Source organism: Acinonyx jubatus, chromosome C2, assembly GCF_027475565.1.
Source record: "Acinonyx jubatus isolate Ajub_Pintada_27869175 chromosome C2, VMU_Ajub_asm_v1.0, whole genome shotgun sequence".
Classification (NCBI taxonomy): domain Eukaryota; kingdom Metazoa; phylum Chordata; class Mammalia; order Carnivora; family Felidae; genus Acinonyx; species Acinonyx jubatus.
Window position 1 is genome coordinate 110,731,212 of NC_069384.1, and position 15,689 is coordinate 110,746,900.

At 36.1% G+C, this 15,689-nt stretch overlaps 1 protein-coding gene across 1 annotated transcript in view; it reads right to left on the minus strand.

Annotated features, from left to right (window-relative positions):
• Positions 1 to 9,657: 9,657 nt before the first annotated feature.
• The window catches only part of LOC106975180 (arylacetamide deacetylase-like 2), a 48,076-nt gene continuing 42,044 nt past the window's right edge, over positions 9,658 to 15,689 (minus strand). The window contains 1 exon segment of the mRNA XM_015072483.3: positions 9,658 to 14,270. Within this exon segment, the coding sequence (XP_014927969.2) occupies positions 13,668 to 14,270 (603 nt within the window). The 3' untranslated portion in view covers positions 9,658 to 13,667.

Here is a 15,689-nt window from a genome sequence, read left to right on the forward strand (position 1 = left end):
AGGGTAATGTGAGCAAATCATAGTGGAAAACTTTCCTAACCTGGGGAAGGACACAGACATCAAAATCCAGGAAGCACAGGGGACCCCCATTAGACTCAACAAAAACCGACCACCAACAAAGCATATCATAGTCAAATTCACAAAATACTCAGGCAAGCAGAATATCATGAAAGCAGCAAAGGAAAAAAGTCCTTAAGCTACAAGAGAAGATAGATCAGGTTTGCAGCAGTACTATCCACAGAAACTGGCAGGCCAGAAAGGAGTGGCAGGATATTTTAGGTGTGCTGAATCAGAAAAATTTGCAGCCAAGAATTCTTTATACAGCAAGGCTGTCATTCAAAATAGAAGAAGAGATAAAAAGTTTCCCAGACAAACAAAAATTAAAGGAGTTTACGACCACTAAACCAGCCCTGCAATAAGGGGGACTCTCTGAGGGCAGAAAAAGTGAATATGTATGTATGTGTGTGTGTGTGTGTATTTTAATATATATATATATATATATATATATATATATATATATATATATATATCAAAAGCAACAAAGATTAGAAAAACCAGAGACCACCAGAAACTCCAACTCTACAAGCATCATAATGGCAATAAATTCGTATCTTTCAGTACTCACTCTAAATGTCAATGCACTCAATGCTCCAATAAAAAGACATAGGGAAACAGAATGGATAAAGAAACAAGATCCATCTATTTGCTGTTTACAAGAGACCCACTTGAGACCTAAAGACACCTTCAATTTGAAAACAAGGGGATGGAGAACCATCTATCATGCTAATGGTCAACAAAAGAAAACCAGAGTGGCCATACTTATATCAGACAATCTAGACTTGAAAATAAAGACTGTATCAAGAGATGCAGAAGGGCACTATATCATAATCAAGGGGTCTATTCACCAAGAAGACCTAACAATTGGAGACATTTATGCACCAAATGGGATAGCGCCCAAATATATAAATCAACTAATCAGAAACATAAAGAAACTCATCGATAGTAATACCATAATAGTAGGAGACTTCAACACCCCACTCACAAAAATAGATCATCTATTCAAAAAATCAACAAGGTAACAACGGCTTTGAATGACACACTGGACCAGATGGACTTAACAGATATATTCAGAATATTTCATTCTAAAGCAGCAGAATGTACATTCTTCTCCAGTGCGCATGAAATGTTCTCCAGAATAGGCCACATACTGGGACACAAATCAGCCCTTAGTAAGTACAAAAAGATCGAGATCATTCCATGCATATTTTCAGACCACAATGCTATGAAACTCAAAATCAACCACAAGAAAAAATTTGGAAAGGTCACAAACACTTGGAGACTGAAGAACATCCTACTAAAGAGTGAATGGGCGAACCAAACAGTTAAAGAGGAAATTAAAAAATATATGGAAGTCAATTAAAATGATAACACCACAACCCAAAACCTCTGGGATGCAGCAAAGGCGGTCATAAGAGCGAAGTATATAGCAATCCAGGCCTTACTAAGGAGGGAAGAAAGATCTCAGATACACAACCTACCCTTATGCCTTCAGGAGCTGGAAAAAGAACAGCAAATAAAACCCAAAACAGCAGAAGACAGGAAATAATAAAGATTAGAGCAGAAATTAATGCTATCAAAACAAAAACAAAACAAAACAAAAAACAGAACAGATCGATGAAACCAGAAGCTAGTTCTTTGAAAGAATTACCAAATTGATAAATCACTAGCCAGTCTGAACAAAAAGGAAAGGACCCAAATAAATAAAATCAAGAATGAGAGACCAGAGATCACAATCAACAGAGCAGAAATAAAAACAATAATAAGAGAATAATATGAGCAATTTTATGCCAATAAAGTGGGTAATCTCGAAGAAATGGACAAAATCCTAGAAACATATACACTAACAAAACTGAAACAGGAAGAAATGGAAAATTTTAAGAGACCCATCACCAGTAAGGAAATTAAATTAGTAATCAAAAATCTGCCAAAAAACAAGAGTCCAAGGCCAGACGGCTTTCCAGGGGAATTCTACCAAACATTTAAGGAAGAGTTAACACCTATTCTCTTGAAGCTATTCCAAAAAATAGAAATGGAAGGGAAACTTCCAAACTCTTTCTATGAAGACAGCATTACCTTGAATCCAAAACCAGACAGAGACCCCTCTAAAATGGAGAACTATAGACCAATTTCTCTGATGAACATGGATGCAAAAATCCTCAACAAGATATTAACCAACCGGATCCAACAAAACATTAAAAAAATTATTCACCACGACCAAGCAGATCATACCTGGGATGCAGGGCTGCTTCAATATCTGCAAAACAATTAACATGATTCATCACATCAATAAAAGAAAGGACAAGAACCATATGATCCACTGAATAGATGCAGAGAAAGCATTTGACAAAATACAGCATCCTTTCTTGATAAAAACCCTCAAGAAAGTAGGGATGGAAAGAGCATACCTCGATATCCTAAAAGCCATATATGAACGACCCAACGCTAATATCATCCTCAGTGGGGAAGAGCTGATAGCTTTCCCCCAAAGGTCAGGAATAAGACAGGGATGTCCACTCTTGCCACTGTTACTCAACATAGGATTGGAAGTCTTAGCCTCTGCAATCAGACAACACAAAGAAATAAAAGGCATCCAAATTGACCAGGAGGAGGCCAAACTTTCACTCTTCTCAGAAGACATGATAGTCTATATGGAAAACCCAAAAGATTCCACCAAAAACACTGCTATAACTGATTCATGAATTCAGCAAAGTTGCAGGATATAAAATCAATGCACAGATATCGGTTGCATTCCTATACACCAACAATGAAGTGACAGAAAGAGAAATCAAGGAATCGATCCCATATACAGTTGCACAAAAAACCATAAAATACCTAGGAATAAATATAACCAAACAGGTGAAAAATCTATACACTGAACACTATAGAAAGCTTATGAAAGAAATTGAAGAAGACACAAAAAAAAAATGGAAAAAGAGGGGCGCCTGGGTGGCTCAGTCGGTTGAGCATCCGACTTCAGCTCAGGTCACGATCTCACGGTTCGTGAGTTCGAGCCCCGCGTCAGGCTCTGGGCTGATGGCTCAGAGCCTGGAGCCTGCTTCCGATTCTGTGTCTCCCTCTCTCTCTGCCCCTCCCCCATTCATGCTCTGTCTCTCTCAGTCTCAAAAATAAATAAACATTAAAAAAATTTTTTTAAAAAATGGAAAAAGATTCCATGCTCCTAGATCGGAAGAACAAATATTGTTAAAATGTCAATACTACCCAAAGCAATCTACATATTCAACGCAATCCCTATCAAAGTAACAGGAGCATTCTTCACAGAGCTAGAACAAATAATCCTAAAATTTGTATGGAACCAGAAAAGACCCCGAATAGCCAAAGCAATCTTGAAAAAGAAAACCAAAGCAGGAGGCATCACAATCCTCGACTTCAAGCTATACTACAAAGTGGTAGTTATCAAGACGGTATGATACTGGCATAAGAAGAGACACTCAGATCAATGAAACAGAATAGAGAACCCAGAAATGGACCTACAAACCTATGGCCAACTAATCTTTGACAAAGCAGGAAAGAATATCCAATGGAATAAAGACAGTCTCTTCAGCAAGTGGGACTGGGAAAACTGGACAGAGACATGCAGAAGAATGCACCTGGACCACTTTCTTACACCATATACAAAAATAAACTCAAAATGGATGAAATACCTAAATGTACGATAGGAAGCCGTCAAAATCCTTGAGGAGAAAGCAGGCAAAAACCTCTTTGATCTTGGCCACAGCAACTTCTTTCTCAACATGTCTCCAGAAACAAGGGAAACAAAAGCAAAAATGAACTATTGGGATCTCATCAAAATAAAAAGCTTCTGCACAGTGAAGGAAACAATCAGCAAAACTAAAAGGCAACCAACAGAATGGGAGAAGATATTTGCTAATGACATATCAGATAAAGGGTTAGTATCCAAAATCTATAAAGAACTGATCAAACTCAACACCCAAAAAACAAATAATCCAGTGAAGAAATGGGCAAAAGACAGGAATAGACACTTCTCCAAAGAAGACATCCAGGTGGCCAACTGACACATGAAAAAATGCTCTACATCACTCATCATCAGGGAAATACAAATCAAAACCACAATGAGATACCATCTTACACCTGTCAGAATGGCTAATATTAACAACTCAGGCAACAACAGATGTTGGCAAGGATGCAGAGAAAGAGGATCTCTTTTGCATTGTTGGTGGCAATGCAAGCTGGTGCAGTCACTCTGGAAAACAGTATGGAGGTTCCTCAAAAAACTACAAATAGAACTACCCTACAAACCAGCAATTGCACTACTAGGCATTTATCCATGGAATACTGGTGTGCTGTTTCGAAGGGACACATGCACCCCTGTGTTTATAGCAGCACTATCAACAATAGCCAAAGTATGGAAAGAGCCCAAATGTCCATTGATGGATGAATGGATAAAGAAGTGGTATGTACACACACACACACACACACACACACACACACACACACACACACACAATGGAGTATTACTTGGCAATCAAAAAGAATGAAATCTTGCCATTTGCAACTACGTGGATGGAACTGTAGGGATTATGCTAAGTGAAATTAGAGAAAAACAAAAAATCATATGACTTCACTCATATGAGGACTTTATATAGAGACAAAGCAGATGAACGTAAGGGAAGGGAAACAAAAATAATATAAAAACAGGGAGGGGGACAAAACAGAAGAGACTCATAAATATGGAGAACAAACTGAGGGTTACTGGAGGGGTTGTGGGAGGGGGGATGTGCTAAATGGGTAAGGGGCACTAAGGAATCTACTCCTGAAATCACTGTTGCACTATATGCTAACTAATTTGGATGTAAATTAAAAAAAATAAAAAATTAAATAAAATAAATAAATAAATAAAAAATATATATAAATAAAAAAATAAATATAATATATAAAGATCAATAATAAAATATTGAATATGTTCCTATATACAATAACAAAAATGAGAAAATAAAATTAAAACATCAGGACCATTTGTAATAGCAAGAAAAACCATTAAATTCCCATAATTAAATCTAACAAAATATTTGTAAGACTGTGACACTGAAAATACTGTCAAGAGAAATTAGAAAAGACTTAATTCAATTGAGAGATACAGCATGTTCGTGGTTGAAAATGTACTAATTTTAACTTACCAATTCTCCCAAAGATTCAACAATATCTGACTGAAAAATTTCAAAAAAAAATTTTTTGGGGAAAAAACTGACAAGCAGATTGTAATTTTTTTTAATGCAAAGAGCATAGAATAGTTGAGACAATTTTTAAACAGAACCAAGTGGGAGAATTTACCAAACCAAACTTCAAATTTAGTATAAAAATCAGTGAACATGAGTAGAAATAGAAAGTATTTAAAATTAAGTACACAGGGGAGGAAACATGGAAAAATGAAGGGTTCTGTAATCTCTGGGAAAATATCAAGCAACTAAATATGTGTAATTGTGTGGGAAATGCAGGAGAGAAGCATCAAAGGAAAAGACTTCAAAAGGGAAGGGCTGGAGAAGGTGCAAGGCCTTAGGACATGTTTACATAGTGGAACGTGGCTGCAGCTCATAAGGAGTGCCTAGAGCCATTAACATTGTCCAGGGCTGGATCCTCCTTCACACCTGACCCTTCCTAGTGTTATAGAACCAATTAACTCAAAATTCAACCTTGAAAAGCTAAACCATTAGATTGATTAACATATTTGCTTAGCTAATTTTATGCACGTAGTCTTTAGCAATTATCCTAATAAAAAGAAGCTTCATTCTGGAGTTGGGCACCTGTGAGGACCTTCATTTGAATGTACTGTGTGGACTCATCTTTTGCAACTCCGGCCATACTCCCTGCAACATAATTGGGAGTTCCAGAAAGAAGTAGCAGATATATTGTTGGGGCAGGAGGAGAAGGGATAAATTATATGAAGGTAAAAGGGGCAAAATTTTTCTAAATCTAAAGAAAACTATGAATTCAAAGATCCAAGAAATTCGATAAATCCCAAGAGAATAAAAATATAAATCACAACAAGTCACATTTTTTTTTATTTGAGAGAGACAGAGACATGTGAGTGTGGGAGGGGCAGAGAGAGGGGGGTAGAGAGAGAGAATCCCAAGCAAGCTCTGCACTGGCATTGCCAGTGCAGAGCCCAATGTGAGGCTTGAACTCAGGAAACCACAAGATCCTGACCTGAGTGGAAACCAAGAGTCAGACACTTAACTGACAGGCACCAAGGCGCCCCACAGCAAGTCATATTTTATTCAAAATGCTGAAAAACAGTAATTAGAAACAAGTTTTCAAACTAGCCAGAGATAAAAGAAATATTACATACAAAAGGATAAGATTGACCACAGACTTCTCATTATAACATTTGTAAGAAGAGATCAACATCTTTAAAGTTCTGAAGAAAAATCATACTATAATCTTACTCAAAGTTAAAATATTTTCTTAAACTCAAGCAACATAAAATATTATTCAAGAAACAGAAGCTTGAGAGAAATCACTGCAAGCAAACATACACTACAAAAAATGATAGAAGGACCTCTTCAGAAGGAAAAAAATAAGATGATAACCCTGATTTATACAAAAGAATTAAGAGCTACAGAAAGATAATAATGTGGATCAATACAGATGTTATTTCTCATCTTAAATATGCTTAAAAAGATAATAATTTAAAAAATTATTAATATAATGTTGGGCTCATAACATAAGTAGCACTGAAATATATGGCAACAATAACCAAAAATGTGAGAGAAAAATGGCGGTATACCGTTGGAAAGTTCTTACCACTTCCATGAAGTAGAACGTTATTTGAAGTTAGATGTGATAACATAAACATGCATACTGTAAATTCTAAAGCAACCACTAAAAAGGATAAAACCAAGAAGTATATCTCATAACCCAACAGAGGAGAAAACAATTAAATCATAAAAATACTGAAATAATAAAAAATAAAGAAAATAGTAAAACAAAAAAAAGAGCAAATGTAACAAAGAGGAAACAAATAGCAAGATGATTTAATCCCATACACTGAAATCTCCAAATATGTCCTATATGTATAATATCCATGTTATCAAAAAGAAATCTCTCTGACACTACATATTACACAAATGGTATCTCAGCTCTTATCTACTGACCTTCTGCAATGGTAGATGTTTGCACCAGGGCTCTATAAGAGACTAGCAATTGTCCAAAAAAGTAATACTTTGCTCCTACAGCAAAGAGATTTTGAATCCAGAATCCCAAAAGACACCACCAGATGGCAGTAATTGACTTTATCTGCAAGTGTCTAGTGAACACCTCCAAAATCATGTGTGCGTGCCAGTTGTTCTAGACCTTGGCCAAATTCAATACTATTTCAGTGTATAAAGTTAGTAAGTTACTTATGTTGGTTAATACATCTAGCAATATCTAAATACATCTAACAATACTCAAATAGCCTGCAAGGACCAAGTTTATTTCTTAGTGTTCATCCAGCAGAGACTATTTTATTCCATATATCCATGGAATGTATCCCGAGATCCTGGATCAAGGTATTCTTAGAAAATTTATTGATTAGGTTAGTTCCTGTATTTTACCTAGTTGGATTAACCATCTTCAGCTACTTATGTACATCAACATAGTGTTTGGTTTTTTCCCCAGAGTGAAATTATCCTGCTATACAACCAGAATGAACACAGAAAACAAACAAAAACCTGGGGAAAAACTAGATACCCCAAAACAAGAAAATGGTTAAATAAATTGTGGTATATTCTGGTAATAAAACATTTTATACCTTGGTGAAAATGAATAAGCTTACATTCCCTGCACTATCTATGGCTAGTATATATATGATTGAGTGAAAGTCATATCTCAAAAGACTACATAACATATAATTCCATATTTGGCCCCTAAAGCAAGAAAAACTAAGCATATTGTTTAGGCCTGCTTACGTAAAAAATATTTTTAATTAAAAAAAAGAGAATTGCATACCTCCAAATCAGAATTTTAGCTGTTTCTCAGGGGAAACAGAGACTGGATAGGAAAAACATATAGGTAGATAAAACATATTGGTGATATTCAGTTGAAGTGAACACAATAGCAAATTTATGGTGTTTGTTATATTATTAAGACTTTCAAAAGAGAGAGAAGATAAAGAAGGAAATGAATTCACTATTGAATGGCAGAGGGAATCTGTTAATAAGTGTAAGTCACAAAGAGAGTCCATTTAAGACCTTCCATCCTTTTATAAGCTCTCCCTCACCCCAAGACCGCTGTGCTGCTCAACCAAACTATTCCCCCAGGTTCCAAGGAAAAAGAAAAAAGTATTTTTAAAAACGGAGCTTCTTAAATGAGATTCTCTGCATAATTAAAGTGTTACAGCTGCTAATAGAGGTCTACAGAGCAAAAATGGAGACTAGACAAAAGTGGTGGCCAGGAAGGTCTTGTAAGTTGAGGAGTTTGTATGAGCACAAGTCCATAGGTATGACAGTCTGATGTGACTATGGGACTTTATGGTATTTTGAGGACTAGACTGTGAAAGGCAGAAGGGATTCTGCAAAATACAAGCTGAAGACTTCATCAGATGGATCATTTAGCTAAATGGCAATTGACCTTGCTTCTATTCTAATGTATGCATTGGAAATTATCATGTATGTTATAAATTCCCTTCTAAGACCAGCTTTACCTGCATCCCACAGTCATGTGTTTTCATTATCATTCAATTCAAAACATGTTCTAATTTGTATAATGAGTTAGTTTTTAACTCTGAGTTATTTAGTAATACATTTATTACTTTCAAACAGATGTGGATTTTTAAATTATCATGTTGTTATTCTAGCCTAATTTCACTAGAGTCTGAGAATATGCTTTACCTGGTTTCTATCATTTTAAATTTGACAATAATTGCTTAATGGCCAAGAATATTTTTAATGTTCAAAGTATACTTGAAAAGAATGTATTATGACATTATTTGCTATTGAGTTCAATATTTGTACATTAAATCATTTTTATTAATTATGTTGTTGAAATCTTGTATACTTATCAATTTGGGTCTGTTTCTTTTTTTTTTTCTAATAGTTACTCAAAAAAAAAAAAAAGAATTCAAATATTCCACTATGGGTCCTTAATTTTTGAAAATCCCCAAATCTCCCCCAGAAGAATCCACACAGAAATTTGGGTAAGAAAACCAAATCTATGGACAGCATTATATGAAGTAAAACATGAGCCAGAATATAAAGTATCCTACAAACCTCTAAGTATGAATGGTAAGAACAATCCACCAACACCTACAAGGCCTGTGCAGCATCAGTGCCTGTACAAGAGATAGCACAGGGGAGCAACAAAGCATTTGATACACTAAGATTTTGACATGTATTCACCAGAAATCTTAGTAAAATTTAGAAAACAGTTGAAACTCTCAGGGATTTGTGCACCCTATTAGTTGGTGAATACAAGCCATTTGCAATTACATCTGAAGGGGCTGGGATAGTGTAGACCCTACCATCCCTCAACATAAACTAATTAAAGCCTCTTCCAGCACAGAGCTCCACAATGACTAAACTGCTGGGAATAGAATCCAAAGTAACCAGGACAGGGGAAAGACAATACAGATTGTTCTGGCCAGAACAAAACGTAGTATTTCACAATAATAACAAAAGAGGGAGCTCAAGAGTCATAAAGTGAGAAAATCTGTAAAACCATGCCTTCCCCATACCTTCTAGAAGTTAAGATAATTAGTTTCATGTAAAAATGAGCATCAGAAAATGATTGTAGTTATATATCACTCAGAATTAATAAGAGCAATTTGTAAGAGCAAACATAATAAGAAGCAGAATAAACTCTATACAGGCAATGAGAGCATAAACAGAAAAACTTGCCCACAAAGCAAAGGAAAACTATATCCTAATGTTTTATAATTATCTGAAGTTATTAACACAATGATCTACAATGTGAAAGAGAAACATAATCCAGAATTATCGAAACTCAAAAATTAATTAATAACACCCAAGAAATAATTCAGAAAACAAAACACTGTTTCAAAAATGAAGATTAGACCAGAATCAACACAAAGGAAAATAAATACAGAAAATGTCAGAGGGAAAAACAGCCTTAAATTAGGAAAAAGTTTAAAGTAAAAAGGAACTTAATGGCTCCCATATGATTCCATTTATATGATAATCCAGGAAAGGTAAACTCACAGAGACAGAAAACAGAACAGTAGTTGGCAGGGGCTATGGGAAACAGGAGGAAACACAGAACAGAGCTGTTCTGTGTCTTTGCTGTAGAAAAATTTACATGATACTATGCCTTTGTCAAAACATATAGGCCTATACCTCAAATGTAAAAAAAAAGTGAGTGCAAAGTAGAGATTAAGAACAAGATTAAAATGATTTTAAAATCTACAAATAATGAACAGAGGGAAAGAGTATCTAACATAGATATGATAAAATTTCCCAGAGAAGAAAAACAAAACAAGGAAATGGAACAATTACTAAAAATTATTATTCAAGATGTCACTGAAAGTTTGTAAAGAATTACTTGAACTTAGATATTAATGAGGTAAATGGCATACCTGGGGAAAAAATCAAACCAGAAATATCAACACTGATTCATAGTTTAGTAAAAATTATTAGTCTTTAAAGACAAAAAGGAATTTTTTACACATTAATGAAAACAGGACCAAATAACTTCTAGAGGAAAGGTCTTCAGATAATGTATAACTATTTTCATACCAAAAGGAAATACTTATTTATGTATATGTGTGTGTATGTACATATGTACATGAAATGCTCTGAATATATCTGTCAAGTCCATCTGGTCCAGGTTATCATTCAAAGCCCTTGTTTCCTTGTTGATCATCTGCTTAGATGATTGTCCATTGCTGTAAGTTTGTTATTAATTCATGTACACGCTTGGCTGCTCTCAAGTTAGGGGCATAAATATTTACAATTGTTATATCTTCTTGCTGGATAGATCCCTTAATTATATATTGTAGCCTTCTTCATCTCATATTATAGTCTTTGGTTTAAAATCTCATTTGATATTAGTATGGCTACTGCAGCTGTCTTTTGATGTCCACTAGCCTGATAAATGGTGTTCCACCCTGACCTTCAATCTGGAGGTGTCTTTGGGTCTAAAATGAGTCTCTTGTAAGTAGCATAACTGTGGGTCATGATTTTTTATCCATTCTGATGCCCTATGTCTTTTAAATGGAGGATTTAGTCCATTTACATTCAGAGTAATTATTGATAGATATGAATTTAGTGCCCTTGTACCACCTGTAAAGTCACTGTTCCTGTAGATGGTCTCTGTTTCTTTCTTGTTTCTTTTGGTATCTTTCCCACTCAACGGTCCCCTTTAATAATTCTTGCAGAGCTGGTTTAGTGTTCATAAAGTCCTTTAGTTTTTGCTTGTCTTGGAAACTCTATCTCTCCTTCTATTCTGAATAACAGGCTTGCTGGGTAGAATTCTTGACTGCATATTTTTCCCATTGAGCACATTATATGTATCATGCTACTCCCTTATGGCCTGCCAGGTTTCTGTGGACAGGTCTGCTGCTAACCTTATGTGCCTACTCTTATAGCTTAAGGACATTTTGTCCCCAGCTGCTTTCAGAATTCTTTTCTGAAATTCTTTTCTGTCAGACCTGTGCTAGTACAGATGCACCTGTAGGGAACAGCAGGGTGAGGTTTGTTTTAAGTAGTTCCAGCCTCCACTGGCGGCACTGTTTTGGTTGGTGAAGTCCCACCAGGTACTGGGTGGGGGAAGATGGCATCACTCTCCTTTCCTGGCTAGGGGAGCTGCTGCCCACCTCTGTTCAGTTAGACTTCACAGAGAAGCAAACCATCTCCCTTCCTATGTCCTACACTTCAATCAGATCCCTGCCTTCAACCCATTTGTGCCTAGGTTGTCAACATGCCCAGTGTCACAGCTCTCCTGTGTTTTATCTCTGGTGCATGGCTCGTATTCAAAATTACTAATCTTAAAGGACAAGGTGAGCCAGAGGCTTGTACACCCCTCCAGAGGAGATCCTCACAGTGCTGTGCCTGGTCCTGTTATGTCCATGAAAATAGGCTGCACAGATGTACAGGTGCCTGGAGTTTATGGTGAAGCATAGCCAAAAGCTGGAACCAGGTTATCTGCCCTATGCACACACTTCTGTCCCCTGCTGTTGAATCGTTGCTCAAAGGCACCAGCCAGGTCTTTTGTCCGTGGAGAGGAAATATACCATCTTCCAAATGCACAGCAGGGAAGAGAAACTTTCTCTCCCACTGTGATCCAGGGACTCCCCACAACCCACTATCCGTTGTCCACTGCTGACCTTCCACCCTCCTTTCCCCAGGAGCACTGTTGCCCTCCCAGATTGACTCCCACGAATGGTAGAGAATTCCAAAACCTCGGAATTTCAGCTCCACTGTTTGCAAATATTGCAATAATCATTTCCTCCCAATTCCCCAATGATTCTCAGAAAATCCTTTTCTTGTGCAAACCCAGTGCCATGCTCTCTCACCGTTTCCCTCTCCTTTCTGTAAAAAGGTCTTCCTACTCCTGTGGCACTGCAGCTTTTCTCTCCCTTAATGCACGTCTCCACACCTCTTAACCTGCCACATTCTCTCCTTCAAATTATGCAGATGGTTCTCTTAATCCTCAGATCAATTTCCTAGGTATTCAGAATGATTTGATGTGATCTAGCTATGTTTGAGGAAGGACGCAAGCCCAGGGTACCCCTAATACTCCACCATCTTAACTCTTCCCCTCGTTGAGTGAATATTTAGATGTGATTGAACTTTAACAAATTATAATGTTGATCTGTTGCCTTTTTAAAACATTTGACTAAAAATGTGAAAAAAAAAAAAGGCCTTCCAGAAAAAAATCTAAATCCTACTCCGTGGGAATGTCACCTTACATGGGAAAAAAAAGGCAGGTATTTGCAAATGCAATTAAGGATTTTGAGATGGGGAGAGGATGTTGGATCACTTCGGTGGAAACACATGTACCTTTCTAAAAGGGAGGCACAGATGAAGGCCAGTGAAGATGGAGCCGAGAAAAATTTGAAGATGCTAACCTTGAAGATAATGTGATCTGGCTACCCCAAGGAATAATGACAGCCATCGGATGAAGGAGACAAAGAGCTCCATCTAGAGCCTCCAGAGGGAGTGTGGCTCTTGCCAGCACCCTGATTTGGTGACCCTCTGAGAGAAAACATTTCTGTTGTTTTAAGCCACCAAATTTGTAGTAAAACATTACAGCAGTCACAGGAAACTAATCCAATTACCTTGTAACTTTTTCCCTTTATTTTTCCTTTGCCCACTCACTATTATAATTTCTCTGCCATCTTCTCTAAACTGTCAGTAACATTCTTATTCTCAACTTGAATAGGTGTTGGTTTGTATTAGGACAAACATAATTATCATAAACTATAAATAAAAGGATTATATACATTTTACACATGCAGTTCTAGGAATAAGAAAAATTAACTAGCTCAAGGACATACAGTCACTTTTATAACTGATTTTAATCTCCATTCAGATAACACAAATGACATTGTTCTTTGTACCACACCTGTGATAATTTGTATATCACAAATTACAACCCATTAACTGGTGGCCCTATATATTTTATATATATTACATTTATAAATTCTTATCCAGCCAACTAATATACATGTCTTTTATCCTGAGACCTAGACGTAAGTACACTGGTGACACCATGAACGATAAAGCTCCATGGAACCCATTCTCAATATGGTCATGAGTAACTTGAACTCCAACATTCTGAAGTCTTGTGACATACATAAGTCCATCATCCCCTACACAATCATACTGACAGGTAAGAATATAGGTTGATGGCAAATTCTGTAACTGAGAATCATTGGCTAACAAGGGAGATGCTCTGATATCCGTAAGTGCTGGCAATGAATAATTATGTCTTCCAAGAACTGGTTCGGTATAAACATGGTTTTTTCTATACTTCTTGGGTAAAAGAGTACTCCAGTTAACAAACTTAAACAGGTGTCTTGATTCCAGAGGCATATGTTGGTTTCTTCTCATTGCTTGAGTAACTGTTTCATCAGTGGTTAAATATGAGCTAATGAGTTTTATGCCCAAGTCCTTTGCTAGAATTATACTATGCTCATTTTCTTGGTGAGATGGCAAACAAGAATCTATTATCTGTAAGACAGGGTAAATTAAAGCTTGAAGCTTGATTTTATGCTTTATTTCAAGATCAATCTTCACCTGAAAAAAACATAATGATGTCCTATAAGCAAGAATTCCAAAACTTCAGGAGGGAGAGATTTAATTTTTAAAACGTAAGCAATCATGAGATAAATAAATCTACATAAATTGATGTGATAATATATTATTTTCAGAATATTTATAATGACCTTCAGTGGCATAAAAACTTGTCAAGCTCATTTCAACAGTAAAGTTTTAAAAATGTTGGTTGTGTGTGAAAAAGGGAGAGAGATAGAGACGCCCAGGTATAAAACAAATAAGTCCCAGGGATGTCATGTATAGTGTGGTTACTAGGTTAATAATCCTGTGTTGTATATTTGAATGTTATTAAAATAGTAAATCTCAAATGTTCATATCACAAGAAAAACAATTTGTAGTTATGTGTGGTGATAGATGTTAACTTGACATATTACTATGTTGATCAATCTGCAATACGTACATCTATCGATTATGCTGTATACCTGAAACTAACATGATGTTGTATGTCAATTGTATATTGATTAAAAACAAATTTAAAACAGACAATGTCAGGAAGTGAGGCACTACTGGGCTGTACCCAAGAGCAATTTGAGAGACTGGGAGCAGCAGCCACAGGAATCTCAATCCCAGGTGGTGACAGAAGTAGCAGCAACCTGGCTTTGAAACCACTAATAGCACATACCTTGCTAGATTTGTTTAGCAATTTGATGCCTTATTGTCAACTGGGCTGGTGCATCAAATGAGTTCATTACATTGGGTAAATGGGAAGAGAGAGAGAGAGAGAGAGAGAGAGAGGGACATGCATACATACATACATAGAATGAGGTTTTTATCAAAAATCACCAATGCAAATAATCTAAATAGGATAACCCTGGAGGAAACTGACACCATAAATAAATCTGCAAGAATTATTGACTGGATGAAACCAAAGTGAATGGAAAAAATAAATATAGCTATTGAAATAATATTTTATCATAAATTTGAAAATTAAAATTAAAAATTAGCATTACAATTAAAATATTTTAAAACAGTATAAAGTTTAAAATAATATTATTTGGCTGTTAAGCAAGTTCCCAGCAACATACTGTAAATTTTAAGAAACATTATTTAAATGCAGAAGTACAGAGACAGAAAAGCGAAAAAAAGCCAATGGATAGGTAGCTTACCTTCTCAAAGAATGGTGATATTTGGAAAACAAAGGGATGAAATTATTTTTAAAAACCTTGTTGATATTCCATTTGACATACAAGGAGAGAAAGTGGAATATATAACATAGAGCCCTTTTTTCTTTCCAGAGGTGAAGGGGGGTGTCCTGAGGTTCACCTATGACCCTGAGAACCCTAAAGGAGAACCTGAAAATAATTTCCAAAAAGCAAGTGTCTAGGCTAGAGTGTGGCATCTGAGACAATGATATCTGGACAAATGAAAACGCCTGCTGTG